The following is a 24,488-nucleotide window of genomic DNA, read 5'->3' as shown; positions in this document are numbered from 1 at the left end:
GGCACTGGGTTAGATGCAGACGGGCAAGAGGGGTTGAGCCTGGGCACGGGGGTTAGTTGCGGGGAAGGGCTGAGCGCATTGCCCGGCAGGGCGGAGCCCAGGGGCGCTCGGTCCCCGGCAGCCCCGCGCTCTCCCCATGGAGGGCGTCCCACGCTCTGCGCCGGCCAGCAGAGGCGGCTCCGGCCGCCGGGCATGCGGGGCCTGGGGGGGAGGCGTCTGGCAGCCGCGGCCCCGGCCCTCTGCCGTCCGCTCCGGGCGGGGCCTGCCTCCCCTCCGCCTCCTGCCTCTGCGGGCGGCGCGCCGCGCTCCGCCGGCCCCCGCCATGGCCGACAGCCCGGGCCCCGCTGGCGGCGGGCGGCCGCGCTGGCCCCGGGCCGCCCCCGCGGTGGAGCCGGTTCTCTTTCTGGGCACCGTGGCGCTGGCCCTGCAGGCCCCGCTCGGCACCCAGTACCTGTGGGACCGGCTCGGGGCCGAGCTCGGCTACAACGGCTCCGCGGCCAGCGGCGCGCCCGGCTGCGGCAACGCGAGCGGCGCGGGGGACCCCCGGCAGCAGGTGGGCGAGGCGGCCGGGAGGCGGGCGGTGCTGGGCGCGGGCAGCCCGTCGGGGGGCGCGGGCAGCCCGTCGGGGGGCGCGGGCAGCCCGTCGGGGGGTGCGGGCAGCCCGTCGCGGGGCGCGGGCCCCTTGCGCTCCGACTGCTGTCGGTGGGTGGGTGCCCGAGAGCGGGCCCAGCCCTGGGACCCCAGAGGTGCTGGAACTAGGGGGGCTGGGGCTGCGGCCGCACCCCCGGGCTTGCCGTGGCCCCATTGTACACAGGGTTCAGGGGCTGCCCCACAACCCCTCTGTGCCCAGCCAGGCAGATCTGGGAGGAAGCTGGGCCATATTTTCGCAGCTCCAGCACCTCACTCAGACCGCAGGTGATGGGCCGGGTACATAGACCTTGAGGGACAGATATTGTGCCTTCCAGGGGCCTCACCTGCCTGTGTCTGTTCTCCTGTCTCAGGAAGTGGAGACCTTGGCCTCCCATTGGAACCTCTACATCAACCTGGCAGGCTTCTTTGTGGGTCTCTTCTCCGTGACTCTCTTTGGACCATGGAGTGACAGCGTGGGTCGGCGTCCCACACTCATCCTGCCTGCTGTGGGCATGGCCTTGCAGGCTGCCATCTATCTCCTTGTCATGTACTTGAGGCTGCATGTTGGCTACTTCCTGCTTGGGCGCATTCTCTGTGGCCTTATGGGGGACTACAACCTGATCCTGGCCAGCTGCTTTGCCTACGTGGCGGACATCAGTGACCAGCGTTCCCGTACGTTCCGTGTAGCCATCCTGGAGGCGTGCCTTGGCATGGCAGGCATGCTGGCCAGCATCATTGGAGGGCAGTGGCGCAAAGCTCAGGGCTACATCAATCCCTTCTGGCTCGTGTTTGCTGTCAGTCTTGCCACTGCCCTCTATGCTGCTCTTTGTCTCCAGGAATCGGTGAAGGAGAGGAAACCAGCCAAGCTGTTCACCCTCAGTCACTACGTGTCTGTGTACAGGCTGTATGTAGCCCCAGGGTACCAGAGATCCAGGCAGAAGCTCGCTCTCTACTCTCTGACTTTCTTTCTCATTGTCACCATCCACTTTGGAGCCAGGGACATCTTTGTCCTATATGAACTCAGCTCCCCTCTCTGCTGGGGCTCTGATCTGATTGGCTATGGCTCAGCGGCGAGTTACCTGACTTACCTGAGCAGCCTGGCAGGGCTGCGGGCACTGCAGCTGTGCCTTGAAGACACCTGGGTAGCAGAGTTAGGATTGCTCTCCAACATCTCGGGCCTGGTTGTGATTTCACTTGCTTCCACGACACCACTGATGTTCACAGGTGATGCTGAATCCCTAAGTCCAGGTAGCACAGTGTCCTAGCTTAAAAATTGCCAGAGGAGTGAGGAGAGGATGGTATCCTCTTGGAAAGACAGAAAGGCAGAAGAGACCTCTCCAAAGTATCCATATACCAAAATTGCTGAGATCAGCAGCCTGTCACACCTTGTATTTACTGTCCCCACCGGGTGGTGGTGCTGCAGGTAGAGGGAATCGCTACAGACAGTTGTAGACTAACCAAAAGCCACACAAACAAGGTATCTTAAGCTACCCTCAAAGGGGCCTAGAAGAAGGTGGGCTGCAGGGCGCGCATGGGCTAATGGCAGGAGGATGGCAGGCTCCTTGGCAGCTACAAGTGTTTTATTTGTGGGGTTGGTTTTGTTTTAAGCTAGCAATGTTATTCCACAGGTAAGGAAACCTCCTGGGTGTGTCTTATTTCTCACTCACAGGTTATGGAATCCTGTTTCTTTCAATGGCAGCCACTCCAGTGATCCGGGCAAAGCTGTCCAAACTAGTGGATGAGAAAGATCAGGGTAAGTGATCAACCCGTATAACCCACAGCAGGCTCCGAAACAGCCAACCTAGTGATGTCCACGTGACACATTAAAAACCAAACAACCCAAGGAGTGTGCCTCAGCCTCTCCCGGCAGGAGGCACCAAAAGGACCAGGTCAGGTAAACTCAGCGCTCTTCTGATCCCTCGTCCTGCTGGCATATGCACACATCTCCAGGCCCTGCACGGGACAGTCAATCTGCAGCATTGTGAGCAGTTTTTCTAGGCAATACAGTGAACCTACTTGGGACTAGAATGTGCCGAGGAAGATATAGTCAAAGAGAAAAGCAGCACGTTAAATCTTGGGGCTGGGTCACTTATGACCTCCCACTGGTCGTGAAACCTTTCACGGGAACTGGAGTTAGAACGGGTTGAAAAATAAACTCTGGAAGCACTAATAACCCAGGGTATGGCTTTGGTCTGCGTGAGCTGGCAACATTTGGAAGAACTCGGCGCTAGTAAAGGATGTGACCACAGGACGTAGGGTTACCCTTCTCCATAACGCTGGGGAGACCTGGGCCTCTCTGCCTCCTGTACACGGACCTGGCTGGAAATGCCACTGCAGAGTCAGGAGAGGGGAAGATGGGCTTAGTGCAGTGTAGCCCAGAAATGGCTTCCCAGTGATTAAATGAAAGCGCTGGTTCCTCCAACCGGCTAATGTGGGCCCCTCTTGGAGTGAAGCTAGTGTAAATTTGATTCCAAGGTTATAAAACTAAACCTGCAGATCTCTGCTGTGTTTAATATTTATTGGGTGATAAAATGTGCTTGGCACTTACGTTTAGCTAGTTTCTGCCTCAGGGGATTTACAGTCCGTCTGATGCAGTGTCCAGATTCAGCACTGTGGTGAGTGCAACTTATGGAGGGCAGTGGAGTTATCCTACTTACACTCGTGCTGAACTTGGCCCATCATACCTATCTCAGCTCCCAGCCCTTGGCACCTGCACTGCAAAGAAAAAGGGCCACCTTCTGATCTGAGTGGAAATATTTTAGTAAGGTCCAGATTGCCTTATTGAAATGTACCGAGATGGTCAGGTGTGTTCAGTCAAAGGGTGGCCAAAAGGGGAGCCTCATTGCTAAGCTCTGACGTTGGTGTCTTTCCAGGTGCTCTTTTTGCCTCTGTTGCCTGCGTGGAAGGTCTCTGCTCACTTGTGGCCACAGGAGTGTTCAACTCTCTCTACCCTGCAAGCCTGCACTTCATGAAGGGATTCCCCTTTCTCTTTGGGGCAATAATTCTGCTTGTTCCAGCTGTTCTTGTTGGGTAACTAAGATTCTGGTCTTATAACTCAGTCTAAAAGCCTTTGTATGTGGCTCTGTAGTTGCTGGTGGGGTCTCTTGCAGGACACTGGCTTGTAATAGGCCTTTACAAGGCTTGTTCTAAATGCTGCTAATTGGAAGGAATTTGGTGCCACAGTAGGCCGATGTCCAAGTTTCTCAACTGGGGAAACCACTGCCCAAGTTCTCTCTTGGCTCACAAGTAAACTGATTTCAGTGGGGTTCTTCCTACTCACTATGTGTCCACATTGCAACATTTCCACACACACATCCCCTGCACTCCATGTGCGTGTGGATGGTGGGGGGCGGAAGCGGCTCAGAACTGAGTTACATTTCAAGAGCTGAATGTGTGGAGTGGAATTGCAGGGGGTATGCCAGGTCAGGATTGAGGCACATTGTCACAGTTACGTATGTAATGCTCATGCGTTGCCTGCCTGCACTGTGCTGGCACGAGCTACTAGCTGTCATTCCATTAAAACATGTACTTTATATCTCCCTGAGCTTTGTGCTGTCCCAGAGCTCAGCACCAATCCACAGAAGGACTGTGAGGAGAGGTGGAGAGCTCAGAGCCTGGGCAAAATATTGCTCTTTCACCGCTTCCTCCAGCAGCTGCTGTAGGGAAGAGCTTGAGTACACTCAACAGCTTGTCATCCTTCAGTTGCCCTGCTGGTTAAAGCAAGAGAACCGAGGTTGCTTTTGACGTTGTCAGTGGTGGTGGCTCTGGCTGGGAGGCCGGGGTGGGGCTTATAGGAGAAGTGCAGTAACTGCTGGACCTGTGGAGTTTTTCTCGCAGGGCCATTTCCTCTCTCTTCCCTTGAGATTTTAAAGCCCTGGCTTTGTGCAGGCAGAGTTCTGACACTGTCCTTTCTCTCTTAGGTGGATAGAAATCTCGGACACGACACCCGAATATGGTCACTTTATGGATGCTTCCTGATCCCTCACACAAGCCTAAGCACTGATTCACCAAAAGAAAATTATTTGTGTGGCTGAGCAAGCTGGTCGGAAAGCTGCTGCTTATTCTGCTGGGAAGATCTGACCAATGAGCGTACAAAATCTCTAAGGTTCTTGCTTATTTAAAGTTCCAAGTAGCTGGAAATCATGGCTTTAATCAGCCAGTAAAAACCTGATCCTGCCAGCAGGGTTAGCGCCTCATGGTCCTGCTGGCTCGGCCTGTCTGGGAAAACACAAGCAATTTTAAAAGTAAAGGAGTAGAAAGAGATGCTGCTGATGCCCATTTGCAGGTGACAGAGGAGTGAGAACTAATAGGCCAGGCTGGGTGGCCCATGGGGGAATGTGCTTTCCTGCTGAGGGGTTGGGGGCAATGCCAGGGCGCAAATTCCCCTCTGAACAGAGGGCACTCTACCCTGTTGAGTGGCCAATAAGCCATTAGTGTGGAAAAAGAAACTCATGACCAAACTCACCTCTCCCTCCTGGAAGAGATGGCACCTGAAGAGCAGAACGGAAGTAGAGGAAGCCCAGCACTGGCTGAATAGATTGTAGAGGGAGAGAGGCAGGCCCGGGCCCCCGTCTGCACCCAAACTGCTTGGGTTGTTTGGTTTTCAATGTGTCACGTGGACATCACTAGGTTGGACTTGTTCTGCACTTTACTGCTCAGGCCAGGCTCTTGTAGCAAGCTGAGAGTGAGAAATAAGTCTTCCTAGGAGTGCGTGTGAGCCTGGAGGGACATTCTCCCCTTCTGCCTGTTTAGCTGCAGAGCCCATTCATGGAAGAACTAATGGCAGTGCACACAAGTCCCATGGAGCTCGGCTGTTCTCAGCTGGCAGATGGGTGTTAGCATCAGCCGCAGTGCAGTGTGTGCCACAGAGGAGAAGCTGATGGGGGAAGTGCCAAGGCACATTACACTGTGCCCTTCTCCTAGTGCCCTTCAGCCCAGGATTTCAAAGTTCTTTGCAAAGGTGGGCAGTGCAGGTTGGAAGCCTGAGGAAGATGTGTTAAAGCTAAACCTGTCCCCACATCCATAACTGTGGGCACCTAAATTCTATAACTGTGGATTAAGTGACTTCCTAAGGCCACAAAGTAAGCGAATGGCAGAGCCAGGATCAATCTCATCCTATCACTAAGCTGAGCTGGATGAGGGAGCAGGGCAGGGGGCTGTATTTGCAGGGGGGAGATCATACGTTCTGTGGGACGTAATCTGTCAGCAAGCGGACTGCTGCTTCGCTTCCCAGACAGTGGAAGGTGCCATCATGTTTTCACACTGTCACTTGCTCAGCTATCCCCTGCCGAGGTAGTAACACCTCTCACCAATCCACGGTGTGCAAAGCCTTCACAGCTATTCTTCTAACAGCTGTTAAACTTGTTTCCCCTTGAATATATGATCTGTACAAAAAGAAAAGGAGTACTTGTGGCACCTTACAGACTAACCAATTTATTTGAGCATAAGCTTTCGTGAGCTACAGTTCACTTCATAGTATGCGTCCGATGAAGTGAGCTGTAGCTCACCAAAGCTTATGCTCAAATAAATTGGTTAGTCTCTAAGGTGCCACAAGTCCTCCTTTTCTTTTTGCGAATACAGACTAACACGGCTGTTACTCTGAAACCTGTGATGATCTGTACAGTAATTAAGTGGCACTGCTGATAACAAACCCCTTATGCAAGGTGCTGAGATAGTCTCTGTGCTGTTTTGTAATCGGATTCATGACAAGGACAAGATTGCTCATTCCCAGAATAGCAAGTCCCTGGTTCCTCTCATGGCCCATAAAGGCTGGCCTTGACAGCAGAGCTGTTCTATAGAATCATAAAAATGGAAGGGACCTTGAGCGGTTGTCTTCTAGCTCGGCCCCCTCTGCTGAGGCAGGACCAAGTAAACCTTGACCATGCCTGATAGCTGTCTGTTTCTAAAAACTTCCACGGATGGGGATCCTACAGTGGTAACACATTCCAATACTTAAACTATCCTTACAGTTGGAAAGATTTTCCTAATATCTAACCTAAATCTCCCTTCCTGCGGATTAAGCTCATTACTTCTTGTCCTACCTTCGTGGACCCGGAGAACAACTGACCACCATCCTCTATCACAGCCCTTAACACATCCTCTTTATAACAGCCATCCTCTTTATAACAACCTTTAACACAGAAGACTGTCTTCTTTTCTCAAGACTAAACATTTTTTAAATGTTTCCTCATACGTCAGGTTTTCTAAACCTTTTATCATTTGTGGTGGTGTCCTGTGGACTCTCTCCAGTTTGTCCTGACTTCCTTCCCTGCTTATCTCTCTCCATTATTCTCCTGCTTTTCTCTCTCTGGGTTGAAGACTTTGGAGTAAAAAGCAGCAGCAAATAATCTGATGCCAGGTGGAGAATGAGCTCATCAAAGAGCCTGGAGCCATAAAGATTAGAGATAATCCCCTGAGACTTGCTAGCAGCAACTACATACTGGGTTAACCTTTTCCTGGGCACTGGAGTGATGCTCTCAGCAGCTCTGATTCTGTTACTGCCTGTAAATATAATATGCAGCATTTGCCAAACCAGCACAAGCTCTTGTTTAGCCCCTGCTCAAGTGGGGAATGGGGCGAGATGGTACATGCAGTGGGAAGGTGTGTGAGGGGAGAACGGTTATCGGCTGCCTTAGGAGCCTGATCTGATTACAGTGGGCCCATTGTAAGAATGCTGAGCTATGTCAATACAAAGCTCAATGTGGGGGCTGCCTGGCCAACTCTGAGCTTCGGGCTAACACTGACTTTCCCTACAAACAGGGCATGCCAGGAGTTCAGGGTTGTGGATCAATTTGTATCTGAATTCCTCAGTGCAGCACCAGGCCACTAAATCCTAGCTGATCCCATTGGGCTGCAGGTCTGTTCTCCTGGCCAGTATCACCAGCTGGCAGTGTCTGTACAGTTCGATTTCATTGGTCCCACCATGCTGGCCTTGTGTGTCAGTCACCCACTGTGTATAAAGGAAGAATCCAATAGGATTTATGGAAGAATAACAGTGCTTTGCTTAAACAAGTTTTTCTAGGCTCTCCTCACAGATCCTCAAGCCTGGGGCCAATGCACGACCTACCATGGTGTGGCTATGAGCAGCAAGTATGGTTGTCCTTAGAATTCAATGAGCTCCATGCTCACATTAATCCCAAACCCTGCCCGGGACATCCAGGGCCTGGGTAAAATGGAGGCTGTTTCTATATTATATTATACAGGTTATTGTCTTGCCCTCAGCACCCCAGTACCTGAGCGCCTTCTACTCATGCATTAAGCAACATGGCTAGCAGTTGTCTCTCATCCTCTTTCCAGGAGAGAAGATGTGGGCAGTGGAATGTTTTGGTAGGTTCCCCCCTCGCTATGTCCATGCTGCTCTTTGTGTTTGAGAAGGCAGGTCGGAGCAGTGGCTCTGGTGCTGGGAGTGGGAGTTTGGGCTTAGCTCCCAGGGGAGTTTGTGCACAGTCTCAGACCAGCCCCCCAGCAAGCTCTGTCTCCCACACAGACCAGCTTTATCCTCATGGTAGGAAGTTTCACTGCCTGAGAGGTGGAGTTGTTGGCCATGGCCCTCACCCCATGCCTTAGACCTGTACAGGTCCTTGTCCTTGACTCTCTTGGCTATGGGAAACCAGTGTAAAGGGTGGAGGACAGGCCGCATGGGCTCACAGTAGCCTGTGGTGCTGAGGAGACGAACTGTAGCATCCTGTACGAGCTGGAGTTTCCTGCGGCCTGATGGTTTGTGCCTTCCCAAAGGACAAGTTTGTCTGGCCCTGATGAACAATAGTGTCCTCTTGCCCTAAAATCCATTCAGGTGCCTCTGGGTCAGTGCAGCATACAACAGGCTCTGCCCCTTCATTCACCACGCGAGGAGGAGACTCTCGGTATCGGATGGCCTGAGTCGGGCCTGCAGTTCTGCTGGGGTTGGAATCTTCAGACCAGTCCCAAAGTGACATGAGCTGGGCTCATCCCTGCCCCCTAGGCCTGGGTGGCAGAGAAGGTGCAGGCTGGAGGGAGCAGAGCCTAGGCAAGCCATGTCCCTGTGCCTATGGCTGTCTCAGATCGCATCAGCTGCAGATGCATTGCTGTGCCTCCCCGCCCGCTGCGGGCCCATGGCGTCACGCGCTCAAACCCAATGCCTCTAATTGAAAGCAATTCATAATTCAGGAGTCCATCATCTCCACTCATGAATAATGAATACTTTGTAAATGTTCCTTCACTGCATCCCGTTTTCTTTGGACGCGTCTCGTGTGGCTGGAGCCTACCAGCTTGTGGGCAGAGGGGGCTCGGTGGATGTAATTGCTGGGACTAAGCAACCCGTTCAGCACTGGGGTGGGAGGCTCCAGCCCTTCTGGCTGCCTGCAGCTCCTGTACACACAGTGCTGTGCAGAGGCACCCGAGTGTTTACACTGCAGTGGGCCTGACGCTCCACACCGGCTTGAAACCTTGCATTGCGCTCTGTGGGGGCTGCTGCAGTAGCTGCCCTGTGAATGGAAGCAGGACAGAACAGGCAGGAGAGCTGCAGTGAGGAGCACGGACCATGGGGGTGAGAAGGGATGTGGTACCTGAGGAGTGCCCTCTGTTGGCCCATCCAGTCACATTATGTGTCAGCTGGAGCTGGAAGCCTGTCTCGCTGGGTGTGCAGTGGGGACATGCTGTCACTGCTCAATAGGTCAATGACCTTCCTTTTCCTAGGGCAGGGCTGTTCTTGGTGTGGCCCCAAGTAGCCAGCTTCAGCCTGCAGCGAGGGGACCCCTTTGGACAAGATGAAATCTCCTCCAAGAAAACCCCATGGCCAGTTCCTGCGTCAGAAAGGGGCCTGTTAAGAGCAGCTTCCAGAGCAGCCAAAGATCAGAGGCTCTCAGAGATGGAGGGTGGGATAGAACCCAAACTGTGTGTGCAGAGGTGCAGGGTGAGGTACATGCCGCCGCACAGCAAGCTGAGACCATCAAGCTTCTCCGTGCACCCACAGATGCCACAGAAAAGGGCAAAGTAAAGCAAACAAGCCCCATGTTTGAGCTCCGGCTGCAGTACAGGCTGCTGAGCCCACTTCCCTCCACCCCCCCGGGAACAGGGCCCAACTGTGCCTGGCTCCACATCTTGCAAGGTCTTGCTGTCAGCCCATCCCCATCCCCAGGAAACACCCGTCTGCCTCGGCAATGGCCTCTGCCCCCATCCCCAGTACCCTTTAGACTGAGTAGCTGCTGGCTGATTTTGAATGTGCAAAGGATCTGGCTCGGGGGGCAGGGGGAGAGGTGAGGAAATGACCTGTCACTTAATGCTGGAGCCAACACAGCCTAGGCGCAGCCCTGAGCTCAGAGGGAAGCTCACTCAGACCCACTGGGCTACACGTCAGCAAACTCCCTCTGAAAGGAGCAGGTGCCATGACAAATCTAGAATGAAGACCAGAGACGGCAGGAATAAAGCACAGCCACAGCCCAGTGCCTTGCCGGTGTATAATGATCCCACAGGTACAATACAGCAGCTAACGTCCTTCCTCGCCCCACCCAGCAGCACGCTCCACTGCCCTGCACGCATGGGCCTGACAGCACCTTTACAATGGCGCCCGAGGGGCAAGAACTGAGAAGTCAGGTGATAAAAACAAGATGAACTTTGTGAAGGCCTCCAGGAAAGATTTCTACCTGAGCTAGAAGCAGAAGGCTCCCCAAGCCTGATGGTGATGGGCACCACGTGGTGAGAGGCCAGGAGGAGGGAGAGGGAGCTGCTGTTTGGGATGCTGGGAGGGGAGGTCTCCACCCAGACAGGTTGTAAGGACCTGACATAAAACAAGGGGATTGCTCCAGGGCTTTGCTTTCATTTGGCTTCTCTTGCCCATTGGCACTTTGTGGTGCCACTCATCCCTGAGCTGCTGCCCCTTGTGAATACACAGCTCATGGGTGTTTTTAGTAAAAGTCACAGACAGGTCACTGGGGAGAGAAGGGGAACAGCTGTCTCCCTGCCCCAGAGCATTGGGATGAGCTGTAGGAGGCAGATAGGAAGCGGTCATTGCTCTCAAGGGGAGAACTTTCCTTTCGGTGCTGGGGCTGAATTCTAGGATGGGAGGGTAATTAGAGAGTTTATATTTGGCTGCTGCCCCAGTCAAGGGCCGTTCCTTTTGCACTGACTGAGCCAGGGAAGTGGGCCAGGTCCCTCGGGGATGGGCCCAGGGGACAGCCCTGGAAGCAGGAAGCTCTAACAGGAAGGATTTAACCCCACTTGGGGAGAGCTCTTCTGGGAATTCCACAGCACCGTGTTTCTCAACCGCTGGGCCGAGGACCGGCGCCATGCCTTGAGATCTCCCTGATGCAGATTAGGAAAGCAGCAAGCTGGTCCCTGGTTGAACAACACTCCCCTAGAGGATATGGGGCGGTGCTGCCTGGCTGTAGGTCTGCCCGAGAGGGGCTGCACACTCCAGGCTGTTCTCTGAGCCAGCTGAAGAATCTCGGGATGAGCGGCCCTGGAGGAAGCGGATAATCTTCTCAATTGTGGCCTCCTGGTACTCATGGGACCATCTGCATCCAGGGGAGAAAATGGACAATCACACCCTGCTCGATGGACTCGAAAGTCTGCAGGTGAGCTCGATGTGCCGGGCCATGGGCACTGTGAGACCAACTTTCCCCTCCCTCCCCCCAGATGCTGTTCAGTGTGCCTGGGCCATTGGCACCATCAGACACCCCCACCCTCTCCGGATGCTGTTCAGTGTGCCTGGGCCATTGGCATTGTCGGACCCCCCGGATGCCCCTGTGACCGAAGGGCCTCAATGCCAACTGGCAGAGGGCATGCAGGTTACAGGAAACCCTGGATCTGGTGTTTACATTCTAGCTCACTAGTGCGTCACGTGCAGGTTCTGCTGGAACCCGGTGTCACATCATCACCTTGCTAATGGTATGTGCGGGTGCTGTGAAAGGAGGCATGTGTCTGTCTACACTGGAAAGAGTGTTCCTCAGGCATTGTAGCTAAAGGCAGGTCAGCCACAGGCAGCGTCCCTAAGTCAGGTTCTCATCACTTATCTCCCTCATTGGCCATTGTGTGTTGTGTGGCTCACAATGGGGGTCTGTGACGAAGCGGAACTGTTCTTAATGTTTCCTCTGAATATTGTGGGGGTGTCTCAGTTTCCCCTAGGCAGTTCTTAAGTATCTAGGTGGTGGGGTAAGGGTGTATGATCATTGCAGAGCCCTAGAGGGCAGGTGTGTGCAGAAGTCTGGACACAGAGGATGGCCGACACCCTGTTTCCTTGCCACTGATAGCCTGGCCCTTCCCCCTGCCAGGTGAGAGCTAAAGGGTTGGAGAACAAAGGAATCCGGTGACCTCCTGGCCCCGGAAAGGGACAAAGCCCAGAGGAGGAGGGGCTGGAGAGAGTTTCAGTTTGGGACTGACTGGGGACATGGAGTGAAGTGCAGATGGGGTTGTCAGGCTCACTGCCCCCCAAAATGGACCCTGCTGAGGGGTCCTGTTCTCTGTACCTACAAGCTGGTTTAGACCATGTTCCTGTCGTCTAATAAACCTTCTGTTTTACTAGCTGGCTGAGAGTCACATCTGACTCCGAAGTTGGGGTGCAGGATCCCGCCTGGGTGGACTCGCTGTGGGAAGCACACGGAGGGGCAGAGGATGTTGAATGCTCCGAGGTCAGACCCAGGAAGGTGGAAGTTGTGTGAGCTGTGTGTCCTGAAGAAAGGCTGCTCACAGAAAGGAGACTTCCCCAGAGTCCTGACTGGCTTCGTAGGGAGCAGGTCCAGAGCATCGCCCGGGGATTCTGTGACAGGGTCTGGCAGCGTAAGGGGGAGCTTGTGGGACTTCAGGAGGAGGTAACCAGTGGTCTGTTTTCAGGCGAAGAGCAAAGGGGAGAGATGATATATCTGGGGGTGCAGACAGACATCCTGGGGGAGGGGAGCAGCCAGCAGGCGCAGGGTCTTGGCCATCCCAGGGAGAAAGCGCAGGGGGTGAGCAGCAGCTCATCAGACCAGGGTGACTTGTTAGCGGAGCTCAGGCCTGTGAGGAGTTGATTTTACGTGTTTCCAGTATTTCTCTTGGCTGTCCTATGGATCTCTGCTCTCTGCTACATACACTTGCTTTCTCAGGAAGCACCTGAGTGCTGTGTGTGACGCAGAGCTGGGTCTCAGGTCACTAGGAAGCTGGGGGTACTGGTCCTTTGGGGACATCCCGAGTGGCCAGTGCATGGGGGCTGGACACTGCAGGGGGTTGGAGTGTCCTATCGCTCACCTGCATGAGGGCCGGTAGAGCCCACGTGGGCTGAGAGGCAGGGCTTGGGTTGCCTGTGGCTAGCAGAGGCAGGGAGCTGAACCCCAGCGGCACAGAGAAGGCTCCCTCATGCTATGGTCCCGTGGTAGCGAGGTGCCTCTCAACCCTGGCAAGCCTGGGCCACGGGCACGGTAGGGACCACCGCCCCTCCTGGGATGCCATTCAAAGGGCCGCGGGGCCATGGGTGTTGGGGACCGCGTCTGGGATCCTGCACTAGTGGCTAGCAGAGCTCAGAGAAGAACTGCAGAAGCAATGAAGGAGCTGGAGCGATTGGGTCAGGAGGAGGGGTGGAAGGAGCTCAGTCTGCCCTGCTTTCCTGAAGGTCAACAGGAGACACGAGATCTGCCTGCAGGTAGCTGAAGAGCCAAAATGCCAAGGAGGGAGGAGAATTATTTCAAGGGAGATCAGGAGAAGAAAATTCCACCTCCCAGATGAGATGAGTCCCAGCTGCAGAGAGGACAGAACCCCCTGCCCTGAACTTGTGACGTTCAGCAGCCTGCGTCTGTTCTCTCACCCGCCCTCCGCCTCGAGATTGCATCGTGCTGCCCGCACTCCACACAAGTCAGCAGCCACCGCAAGAGCATGGCTGGGACAGGGCCCCGCCCTACTTACTTGATGCCGTTAAATTTCAGGACAGCCCTCATGTCCTCAGGAAGATCCTGTGGATCAGGCCACTCAAAATGGTCAGCCACTGGGATGATGTTCTTCCCGCAGCTCAGGGCCGTCACGATCTCCTGCGGGGAAAGCCCAGAGCTTAGCCCATGGCTCCTGCATGGCAGCCAGAGCCATTTCTAGCCCCTCCCGCTCCTGCGGTGCCACCAAGTCCCTCTGAGCTCCTGCCCAGGAGTTCTCACCTTGTGCACCCAGTCCTTGCGGTCAGGGTCCCCCATGCACTTATCCAGCGTGTTTGGAGAGAGAACCAGCACGAAGTTGCGAGCGCTCATCACACTCTGGATCAGCTTGTCCTCAAACTTCCCCGCCTCCAGCTTCTCCACATCTATGAACACACTGAACCCATGCAGCTGCAGATGGACCTTCAGCAGGCTGGGAGCAAGAGAGGCACAGCACCATCAGGGCACCTCCTTGGGCACCTGCAGTTCACGCCCTATCCTTATCATCTCATCTGGGGGCACCATGAGATTGTGGAAGCCTGTTCTCTGCTCCTCTGAGCCAACTGCAGCCCTCGAGACGGTAGCTGCTGGCTCAGGCCTGCGCGGGCTCAAGGCACCTGGGCTGTCACAGAACTAACAGGGAGGGAGGCTTTAAGCCCTGCCTCTGACTGGGCCACCAGGGGTGTAGAATGAGGACAGTGCAAGTCAGCTCCAGCAGGGAAGCAGGAAAGGGTTTGGGGGCTGAATTCCCCTTCCAGTCTGCTCTGCCCTCATTGAGCCTTCAGGCACTGTCCCCTCCAGATGCTGCTCTGCCCAGTGGGGCTGCAGCCTGCACCGCTGTCCCTCTCTGTCCGCAGAGAGATCCCGGGTCATTCCTAAGTCATCAGCACCATGACGCAGAACAGGGGCCATTGCGCCTTCCCCTGGAGTGGGTCTGAGTGGGGCGACCCCTCGGCACTCACCTGGCCAGCTGGGAGCCAGTGCTCCGTCGGTAGCTGATAAACACGTCGGGCCCCTCGGAGGTGGATTTGCAGCCACTGCACGGCAGGGGAGAGTGAAGCATTTCTAGATATGAGAGAGGATAGCAGCGAAGAGTTAATGGTGATCTCTGAACGGTCACCCGGCAGCCAGACTAATCGCATCCGGACCGCGACGCAGTGATCTGACCAGCCCTGGCTGGGTCCAGTGACCAGACTGGCCCCCAGGGCCTCCGTGCTGAGAAGGGAGCAGGGCCTTACCCCTGGCGGCAGAGAGAATGCGCACGCGGTGGAAGCCCACATCGATGCAGCAGTCCTCCTGCAGCTGCTCCTCCGTCACACGGTGCAGGAAGTTGCGGTCGATGCCACAGGTCACCAGGTTGTACGTGTACTGGCGGAACTTGGGGTCAATGCTGCCCAGCCAGTCAGCCAGGTTACTGCGATCGCAGGTGGAGTAATTTGCATATGTCTTCAGCTCTGTCAGCTCCCGGAAAAACCTGGCAAGTCAACGGATGTAAGCACAAGGGGATTTGATGGGGCTCGGGGTAAGGCAGGGACTCGGGAAGAGAAGAGCTCCCAGATGCTGTGGTGAAGGGTGCATGAGAGGGATGGACAGACAGACAGTTGATTGATTAGTGGAAGATCTGTGCATTGAGACGTGATGGGGCAGGACCTGCAGCCAGGGAAGCAGAACCCAGGGAAAGTCTTCAGCTTTCTGAGTAGCACACAGGGCCCCATCCCAGTTCTTGTGCTGAGGAGAGCCCCTCCCCATCCCATCCAGCCACTCCCTGTGGCATTGGCCACCCTGTGAGAACTTCCCCGGCAGCAGGATGGAGTCACAGGGGGGCACAGGCCCCAAGAGCCCAGGCCTCTCCCAGTGTGAGGTCAGAGGCAGCTGCCTCTAATGCTTCTGTCACAGCAGGGAAAGAAGGGGAGAGGCGAAGGTCTTTGACCTGGACTCTCCCACTTGTCTTTTCAGTGATGCCTCTGGGACACAAGGGTCCTACCTCTTCCGGATGATGCTAGAGGCCATCCCCAGATCTTCCCGCAGATCTGTCTCCGTCAGTCGCAGCAGCAAGTCCCCATCCACCTCATGCTCCTGCCAAGAGAGGAGATGTCAGATCTGTCCACCAAGACCTGCTGTACAATGCACATGGAGCCCTGAGCCAGGGAGGAGGCTCATCCGGGGACATGGACGAGATGGTCATGCAGTGTATGGTGGCAGCCCACATGGGGGCTCATGGGGAAGCTCCAGTGCCCTAAGCCATTCTCTTTGCCATCCAGAGATGGGACTTCTCGTCAACCGCCTCTCCCTCCAGACTCCCGCTCCCGCAATTCCAACATGCTCTGGCTCTGGGTGAGAGGTGACACATGGTGGCCTGTTGCCCCAGCTGTGTTCAGGCAGGGATTTTCCCCGGGGACGGCAGTGCGTGTGCATGGAGGGCTGGCTTCCTGCTCTGGGGCTTGCAGCACTGGTGAGACAAGACACTGGCCTAGTCCCATCCAGCTCTCCTCAAGGCTGAAGGTGCCTGGTGGAGATGTTGCCCTGGTGTGGCAGTGGCCATTGCTCTGGGTGATGGTGTATCTATAGGGTTCCTTATTAGAAACGGTTACAGGGTGGGTGTGATGTTGCACTCCATATGCTTTTTTTGGAAATATGCTTATGAGTGTGACTATAGTGTAACTGGAATATGCTTTATGCAAAACATCTCTTGTAAGGTATCAATACAAAGCTTATAATCTACTAAGTGTGGTCATCCTATTTGTATGAATGTATCATTCCTGTATCTAAAGCTAGAAATATGAAGTATTACTCTAAGGTCCTATTGTAATTATGCAAAGTGTGGGCCATTGATGGTGGCTTAGGATCTTGATGGCTTCCATTAACTAGAACAATTGGTTGTAAATGGCTCTGTTTACTTGTAAGCCTTCCTGTGTTTCTGTGAGTCAGGTCAGGAAGAATGGAGACTTGGGGACTCCCAGGACATGTCACCATGTCACCTGGTACTGGAATCCATCTTAAACCTGATGCTTCTCCATTTGTAAGGAGGGGTGGGGACCCAGAGACAAAAGATTCCCGCCCTGTGCCAAAGCTATAAAAGGATGTGGAACAGAACAAAGGGGGCTGCAGTCATGAGAAAAACCCTGGCTACCACCCGAGCTGGAACAAGGAGTGTACCAGGGAAAAGGATTGGGCCCAGACTAAGAAGAAGTCTAGTCTGGGAAGGAAGCTTATTGGAACATCTCTGAGGGTGAGATTTACCTGTATTCGGTTTCTTAATGTATTAGGCTTAGACTTGCGTGTTTTGTTTTATTCTGTTTGGTCATTTAATTTGTTCTGTCTGTTAATTCTTGAAACCACTTATATCCTACTTTTTATACTTAATGAAATCACTTTTGTTTATTAGTAAACCCGGAGTAAGTGCTTAATACTTGGGGGAGCAAACAGCTGTGCAGATCTCTCTATCAGTGTTAAAGGGGGCGGACAATTTATGAGTTTACCCTGTATAAGCTTTATACAGAGTAAAACAAATTTATTTGGGGTTTGGATCCCATTGGGAGCTGGGTGCTGGAGAGAGGTGACCTGCTGAGCAGTTTTGGTTAAAGCCTGCAGCTGTGGGGGAGTGGACCAGACCTGGGTCTGTGTTGCAGCAGGCTGGCGTGTCTGGCTTAACAAGGTGGAGTTCTGGAATCCCAAGCCATCAGGGAAAACAGGCTCAGAGGTCATTTCAGCACATCAGGTGACAGTCCCAAGAGGGTGTCTGTGACCAAACCCGTTACAGTGGGTTCTTTGTGTGTTCCCAGCAAAGGGCCTTTCCACTGCCCCTTTCCCCATAAGCACGGCCCTACCAGGAAGCTCTGGCAGTATTTGTTGAATCCAGTCTGTTGCAGCCACGTCTGCACCTCGATGGGTTTCCAGCTGGAGACGGTGGGCAGGATCCGTCGAGGCACCTCCTCGCCCATCATGCGCAGAGCCTTCTTGGCCAGCGATGAGGCCGTGGTGTTGGTGGAGTAACACACTATCCTCTTCAGGCTCTGGGCAGCCCCTATTTCACTGAAAATCTGGGCACAGAGGAGCAGGAGCCATCACATCCTTGTTTCCCCTAGTGCCTTCCCGCTGGGTCATGCTACGCAGTCCTGGCACATGGGCATTTCAGAACTACAACAGCACCCTAATAGGCAGAACTGTGAGCACACAGGGGGAGCAAGCAATGCCCCATTTCCCAGAGGCTGCAGGGCTGCTTGGATGCAACCTCAGTGCCCCTCCTCCTCCTCCATCTACTTGTCTCAGGTAATCTTGCCCCCCCTGCCCAAACCCAGTCTTACCTTGGTTTTCTTCTGCCTGGCTTTGATGGCCGCCTCTATGCACAGGTAGAAGAGAGCGATGCACTGCGCCTCCAGCCGCGAGCTGTCCAGCAAGGGCACCAGGTGCTGCAGGTCCTTCGCTGTCCTTCCTTGACTGTTGTCACTGCTGTCCAGCAAGTCGCATGCAAACTGCTCCGGGTCCAGAGAGGCGATGAAGGGCTCCACCAGCGCCAGGGTCCCCGACCGCTCCACCTCTTTCTCGATCTCTTTGTTGGTGGCCAGCACTGTGATGGCCAGGCATGCGTGCAGGCGGATCAGCTCATCGTCTTTGGAAAACACCAGTGGGAAGAGCCACTCTGCTGTGTTCTTCTCGATCATCAGCCGCTGGTTGGCTTGCCCGCCGTACATGGCACAGTTGGCCAGGGCCATAGCACAGTGGCGCAACACAACGGGGTCGGTCCAGCGGCACCAGTACAGGATGGTGTCCAGGCCCCCATCAGAAATGAGCTGGAAACAGGTCTCCTCAGTGTGTTTGAACATGTGCTCCAGGATCCCCGAGAGGCTGCATGCAACCTGGGGGCTGTCTCGCTCTTTGGTCAGATTCAGGATCACCCCCAGCCCGATCCGGGCAATCCGGTCCCTGGGAGAAAGAGAAGCAGGGGTGAAAGCAAAGAGAATGGCAGTGCCAGGGTCACCAGAGACTGAACCCATCAGCGTTTACATGGCACTGAGAGACTGGTATTTGCCCCAGGAAGGACAGAGGTTTCTGCGGACAGTGGAATGCCTCCCGGTGGCACAGATGGCAGGATGCTGTCTCTCATGTCGACTGGCTGCCAGGATCCCTGCCCCTCCATAGTGTGGCTAGATACGTACAGAGCTGGTACTAAAGAACTGCTTTGTTCTCGTGCCTGAAGAGCCTTAAAAATCTTCTTGGATCCAGAGAGCGCCCAGATCCCCCTGAGGAAGCATGGCCCAGAGACCCATCTCCCAAGGGATCTCCTCCCCCAACCCAGACCATCACATCAGCAGCAGTGAATTTCCTGAGTTTACACCTCACCTGACTCCCCTCCCCCCATGAGGCTTGTCCCCATCTTCTCATCAAAGCTCCCACCAGCCACCTCCCTGCTCAGCAGATTCAAACCCCCTTCATGGGTCCTCAGAACCCAGAAGGGCCCATTGTGCCCTGCTCTGTTAATGCTCTGGAAGTGGTCTGGATTCACCCTGTAGTTAACGGGAGAAAGACACATAAACACACACCTGAGCAGAGTCCCACACTCCCTTCCCCTGGCATGTTAGCTGGATTGGCCATGATTCGCTGTCCCCAGTGATCTCGGTCTGCACTGCGAGCAGGAATGTGTAAGGACACGCTTCCCTGGTGCCTACTGACGCGGTTACACTTCTTGTGTTCCTGCTCATGTTCTTCAGCTGGTTCTGTCTGTTTGACTGGCACAGGTGGTTACAACCCTCAGCAAAGCCCTCTCTGTCTGTCAGCCCCATCCCAGCTCCCCAGAGCACCAGGTTTGCTGGGGTTTGGCTCTCTGCTCCAGGCCGTTGTGGTACTGCGAGGCAGGCCCTTCTTCAAAGGCTCTCAAGTTCATGCTTTGCAGGCACATTTCCTGACTGTGCTTCTTGTTTCCCTTCTCACCTGCCTCTGAGCCCATGGGGGGCTTTCGCAAGATGAAAGCTGGGAGCAGCCTCTGTTAGTGACACTTGCTCCCCAGCCAGGTCTCCTGTGCTTGTCCAGTGGCTTTCTTGCCACATCACAGAGCCTCCTGGCTTCCCAGCACCCTGACTAGGGATAGGTTACTTGGGGCATGTCCTGCTGGGGCCCACAGCTCGTGCCCATGACTCACTCCTGATGTCTACCCAGGATCTGTGTAGCATGTGACGGGGGTGGGGGCATCTGTTCTAGCAAATTGTGCGCACCACTGTGTTTTGTGACTCTTTGTCCTTGTCCTGCCCCCTGTTCTGGTCGTGCCCATGAGAACATGGTCTGTTAGGATGCAGTCCAACCAGGTGCCCAGCCCAGGAAAGTCTTGGATGCAGAGCTGAATGACTGCAACTGAGAAGTCATGACAAGCAATCTGGGGCCATCACAACTGATGGCTGGCCCAAGGAAGAGTGAATTGTCTGTGCAGATGTCTGGCTGGGGAAAGGAGATGGACTTTCTCAGTCCGGCCACATGGCAAACACAGACAGAGACTGTATTTAAGGTGGGAGGCATTGCTGTGGAGGGGGAGCCAAGCACCATGACATTCTAGAGGCACTGGCTGGCGGGGGTCAGGCAGGAGGGACTCTCCCCAGCCAGAAATGCTGACCAGTCCTTGGTCTCCCAGGAGGTGAGAGATCAGATTGGTGGGGAGGAAATGGAGGGTCAGGATTTTGGTTATTTGCAAAGATCTGTAGCTCTCTAGTGCTCTTGGAGTAAAGTTGATGTGGTTAGGAAGCTCGTTGCATCCTTGTCCCATTGTCCCCAAAGGGGTTGAACCAGGAGCCCAGTGCGCTGGGAGAGCATGTGTAAGTAACCAGGGTGACTCGTTCCAGGGTCTGGGGCAGCAGGACTATGGGGTCCCTCATCCTAAGGAAGGACTTGGACAAGAGACCGGAAGCTGGGAGTGAGCCCTAGAAACATAGTGCCAGGGCTCGGTGCAGCTCCCGTACAAGTGATGAGGTCCCCTCCCAGCAGACTGGCATCTGGCCAGGTTGTGACAGAGTGTGTGGGGTGTGTGGTGGGCCGCACACTCTGCACCATGCCGTCAATAGGCTAATGCGGATTGCAGGTCCAGTACAAGCACCGGCTGGGGGCACTGGAGCAGTCGGTACTTATCGCATCTCCGGCCAGTGGCTGGGAAGAACACCACTGTGTTTCTGGCCCTTGGACTCCACAGAGGGGTGGGCTGGAGGGTCAGCAAAGTCCCTGCAGGCAGATAGCAACTCTGCCTGCTACATTGAAGGAATGCAACCCAGGCAGCCCCTGTCTCCCATCAGTGCAGGTGAGATGGGTGTTTCTGGGAACTCCTGTTCTCTGTGCTGCTCACAGTGACCTTGGGCTCAATTTGACAGCAATCAACTCAGATAGCAGACTCAGCCTGGCGCTGGGATCCAGAGTCCAGGCCCCTCCACACAGTCTCCAGGCTCACTAGGTGCGTGGGGATTCTCTGAATCTCTGGCTAGGGCAGGGCACTGTCATCCAGAGCTTATTGCAGCATGGGAACAGTTGCAAAGGATTCTGGGTAGGAGCTGCTGTGACTGACAGCTTGCATGGCCATGGCAGGAAGCAGGCTGAGAACCTTAGTTCAGTTTGAATGCTGCGGCTCATCCCTGGGTGACCACAGTGCCCTCTGAGCATCCCCGGGTTTCAGCCTGGGAACGCTGGGAGGAGGGGTACCTTGGTGTCACCCCCATGAGGTTCTGGGGCGCAATCACACTCCAAGCCTGCATCTGATAGGGGCAGAGCACAGCCCACTAGGCTGCAGCAAGAGGGCTGGCTGGGAACAGAGTGAACAGACTCGTCTCCCTGCCCAGATGTAGGACGTGTGGTTCTGTATGAGTCAGACAGCAGGGCCAAACGGCCGCTCCCTCTTGCCAGAAACTGAGGGGCTGAATTCAAACTCTCTGAGCTGATGTTTCCTCCCATGTTAATGACATCCTAATGCATTCTCCTAATTAACCTCTTTGCCTCTCTGGGTCCTGCTGTTACCACTGGGCTCAGTGGAGGGGGCAGAATAGGCTGTAAATTTGGGTGAGCCCCAGTCTCCACAGCGGGGCCAGCTGCAGCATGTGCTGATCCGTACATGCACCAAGCCGCGTTTGCAGAGGAGACCTTGTTCTCAGAAATGGCTCCTGCACTGAATATGTATGTTATAGCTCTTCCCCGACAGCCGCAAGTCCCACTACGCTCACACTCAGATGCGTTTGCAAAGAACGTGCCTCGTGCATTCACTTTCTAAGCATGAATCCTTCTACCCAGTACCTAGAATCTACTCCCAGAAAAGCGAGTCCTAACCATCGTGGTCAGCCTCTTTGGACACCCAGCTATGCAGACCCACATTGGTGGGAGCTCTGTGTGACCTCAGCTGCACAGTCAAGGCAGTGTCAGTCTCAACTACCGGCTGGTGCCTGGAGACAGTGCAGCCCTGGCAGGCAGGGTTGTGAGGGTGCAGCAGATCAAAGAATACTGGAGCAGGGTCCATGCAGAGCAGAATGGCTCAGGCAGAGTGGCAGCTGGGTAGAAACCTGCTGGAGATCAGGAGAGGAAGGGGAATCGCGGATGAAAACGTCCGAGCTGGAGTGAGCTGCCATGTTGGGCAGCTGGTAGGACTGATGGGTTAGACAACGTGATTGTCAGGTTTGCAGGAAATGTTAAAACATTTAAAACTCCATGCATCTGATGAAGTGGGTTCTAGCCCACGAAAGCTTATGCCCAAATAAATGTGTTAGTCTCTAAGGTGCCACAAGGACTCCTCGTTTTTATTAAAACAAGAAATTCAGGTCAGATTGCAGAGACTTTCTGCCTCGGACTCCTCCCCGCAGAGTCCAAGACCCTAGGTTTACTTGTCCAGATACAGTCCAATCTGGGAGCAAGGAACCAGGCTTGGGAGTCTGGGCAGCCAGCACAGGGGTCAGGGAAAGGATGTGGGGATAGTGGGGAGGGAATCAGAGAAACCAACAGCTTAGCTCACAGATGGGGCAGAAAGGCCAATGGCAGCAGCCAGGAGGGAATCATTAGAGTCCGGGTGAAGCTGCCGGCCCATGGTCCTGTCATCTGCAGCACTGACACCAGGGCTTGGGTGAAGAACGTTCTGAACTCGCAGGGAGTTAGGGCTTAGAACCAGCTGCCCAGCCCCAGCCACTCAGTGTCCTGGGGACAAGGAGAGCAGCTCTCTGGTGCAGGGGACACTGCTGTCAGTGTATGGCACAGCCACTGGCAGGCTGAGGTCACTGGCTGAGATGAGATGCACCCTGTGGAAGATGATTTCACAGCCCAGCCCAGGGAGAGGCAGATACAAATGCTGCAGCAAGAGAGAGGACGATTGGAAAACTCATCCAGGCACTAACTTGCCTCCTATGCTGCAGAAACCTGTGCTCAGCTAAATGAGTGAGCAGGCAGAGGTGGGTGACTGAACACGGCGGGCAGGTCTCATTTCATCCAAGCAGGAGGGCTGGAGCTGTCAGACCAAACGCAAGTACGTGCATTGGACCATACAAGAGGTGCCTGAGCCAGTCCCTGTGGATGTCAGGGGCAGAACTCCTCGTCTCCCTGCTTCCTAAGAGGGCTGAGAACTGCGAGACCTAGTTAGCTGAGCCTGGGACGTGTTTTGAGCCAGAGTGTGCTAGCAAGTGTCAGTGTCCCTTGCACTTTGCCTCAGCCCCTTTTTCATGGCTGCCACCTCCCCAGCCTTTAGGGCCTTCTGTCAGATACGCTGGCCCATCCCTCTCAGTGCCGTGTCTCCACAGCACCTAGGACACTGGGGCCAATGTGGGGGCCCTAGGCATGACCATCGTGACCATGGTTCATCCTCAGCTACTGGCCGTGCTGGGCAGCCTCTGCAGTGAGCCGGCTCCCAGAGGGTACGTCCCCCTCACCTGCCGAGGCCTGAACAGGGGACGCCCGGTGTGACAAAGACCCCAAACGTGTGACACACAAATGGAACATGCTGCTGGAGCCACCCGGTTGTGTGAATGACTCTGCCCTGCCACGGGAGCCTGCAGTCTGGAGTGCATCGCTGTTCACAGCAGAAGGGAGGGGTGGCGGGAACCTTGGGCAGATGGGGCAGGCCAGGGGGGCGTCTGCCTCGGTTGTGTGCAGAAGCAGTGTCTGTACGAGCATAGGCAGTGCTCTGTGTGTGAGGGAGACAGTGTCTCTGTGGGTGGTGGGCTGTCTCGGGTGTTTTGGGCTGTCTCTGTACTGTGGGGTGGGAGTCTGTGGAGTGTGTGTGTTTGGTGGCTGATGTCTGTGCTGGTGAGTCTCTGTGTGGGATGTTCCTGCTCCGGAGGGGGGCGTCTCTTTGGGATGTGCTGGGGGTCTCTGTCCTCTGTGGTGGCAGTGGGTGGGGGATGTCTGAGGGCTGGGCTGTGGGTCTGTTATCAGGCATGTGTCTCTGCGGGATGTGTGCTGGGGGAAGGGCTCACCTGGGTGTGTGTCCTTTGCAGACTCACCTGTTTTCTGCCACCAGGATCTGCTCCAGGAGTTTGCTTGCCTGGCACTTGGTTTCCAGCTCTGTTGCCTGGAGCAGGTTCAGCAGCAGGTCCAGGCCCCCCTCCAGGCGAATCACATCACACAGAGCTTTGGCCACATCTCTCCCCAGGGTGGGCATCACCCAGGCTTCCTCCACCAGCTGGAAGATCTCTGCAATCCCCTTCCTGAGATCCTGGGGGTCAGTTGCCTGCTTCAGGGAGGAAATGGCCAGGTGCAGGTCAGGGAGGATCCGATCCAGAGCCACCTGGACATCCATGCTCACGCCAGGGGACACTTCTCGATGGTTGTGGGCAGCTCCCACCCCTGACCACAAGCATGCATGGCTCATGTACTCAGGCACCGACAGCCTCTCCGAACTGGACATGGCAAAAAACCGGCACAGTTTATAGATGGAGACGAGCAGGGTGAGAACCATGGGCAGCCCCTAGAGCAGCATCCCAGCTCAGCCTCCACAGCTGGGGCCCGGGAGCCTTGGCCCGAGACTCGTCCTGGAGGGCACAGAGTCAGCTGCAAAGGGCTGTGCACGGA

The 24,488-nt window shown here is 55.1% G+C and overlaps 2 protein-coding genes across 3 annotated transcripts; one reads left to right on the top strand and one right to left on the bottom strand.

The window, feature by feature from the left end:
• Positions 1-63: 63 nt before the first annotated feature.
• On the top strand, positions 64-8,822 carry SLC46A1 (solute carrier family 46 member 1). Of its 2 annotated transcripts, XM_077836303.1 has the most exons (5): positions 122-553; positions 1,002-1,854; positions 2,300-2,383; positions 3,504-3,660; positions 4,551-8,822. In XM_077836303.1, the coding sequence occupies exons 1-5, from the start codon at positions 137-139 to the stop codon at positions 4,606-4,608; spliced, it is 1,569 nt and encodes a 522-aa protein (XP_077692429.1). In that variant the 5' UTR covers positions 122-136; the 3' UTR covers positions 4,609-8,822. The 2 variants fall into 2 exon arrangements, with proteins under 2 accessions (XP_077692430.1, XP_077692429.1); XM_077836304.1 differs by lacking the exon at positions 3,504-3,660 and having other exon boundaries at positions 64-553.
• Positions 8,823-9,895: 1,073 nt separating this feature from the next.
• SARM1 (sterile alpha and TIR motif containing 1) lies at positions 9,896-24,483 on the bottom strand. The gene is made up of 9 exons (XM_077836512.1): positions 23,921-24,483; positions 17,783-18,401; positions 17,306-17,518; positions 15,463-15,554; positions 14,717-14,952; positions 14,441-14,543; positions 13,722-13,911; positions 13,480-13,601; positions 9,896-11,120 (listed from the first exon to the last, which is right to left on the bottom strand). Exons 1-9 carry the CDS (start codon positions 24,373-24,375, stop codon positions 10,961-10,963), a joined length of 2,190 nt encoding a protein of 729 aa, XP_077692638.1. The 5' UTR covers positions 24,376-24,483; the 3' UTR covers positions 9,896-10,960.
• Positions 24,484-24,488: the final 5 nt, after the last annotated feature.

This window comes from Eretmochelys imbricata, chromosome 17 (genome assembly GCF_965152235.1).
Source record: "Eretmochelys imbricata isolate rEreImb1 chromosome 17, rEreImb1.hap1, whole genome shotgun sequence".
NCBI lineage: Eukaryota > Metazoa > Chordata > Testudines > Cheloniidae > Eretmochelys > Eretmochelys imbricata.
Note: the sequence above shows the minus strand (reverse complement) of the source record. Positions and strands in the feature narration are given on the sequence as shown.

What these genes read in the sequence shown, in the direction of transcription:
- SLC46A1 (XM_077836303.1), top strand. Translation starts at nt 137, where the DNA reads ATGGAGGGCGTCCCACGCTCTGCGCCGGCCAGCAGAGGCGGCTCCGGC. An exon ending in GACACCACTGATGTTCACAG is followed by an intron (nt 1,855 to 2,299) that starts GTGATGCTGAAT and finishes TCTCACTCACAG; the next exon opens with GTTATGGAATCCTGTTTCTT. An exon ending in AGTGGATGAGAAAGATCAGG is followed by an intron (nt 2,384 to 3,503) that starts GTAAGTGATCAA and finishes GTGTCTTTCCAG; the next exon opens with GTGCTCTTTTTGCCTCTGTT.
- SARM1 (XM_077836512.1), bottom strand. Translation starts at nt 24,375, where the DNA reads ATGGTTCTCACCCTGCTCGTCTCCATCTATAAACTGTGCCGGTTTTTT. An exon ending in CCAGGCAGAAGAAAACCAAG is followed by an intron (nt 17,519 to 17,782) that starts GTAAGACTGGGT and finishes CTCTGTGCCCAG; the next exon opens with ATTTTCAGTGAAATAGGGGC. An exon ending in AATACTGCCAGAGCTTCCTG is followed by an intron (nt 15,555 to 17,305) that starts GTAGGGCCGTGC and finishes CTCTCTTGGCAG; the next exon opens with GAGCATGAGGTGGATGGGGA.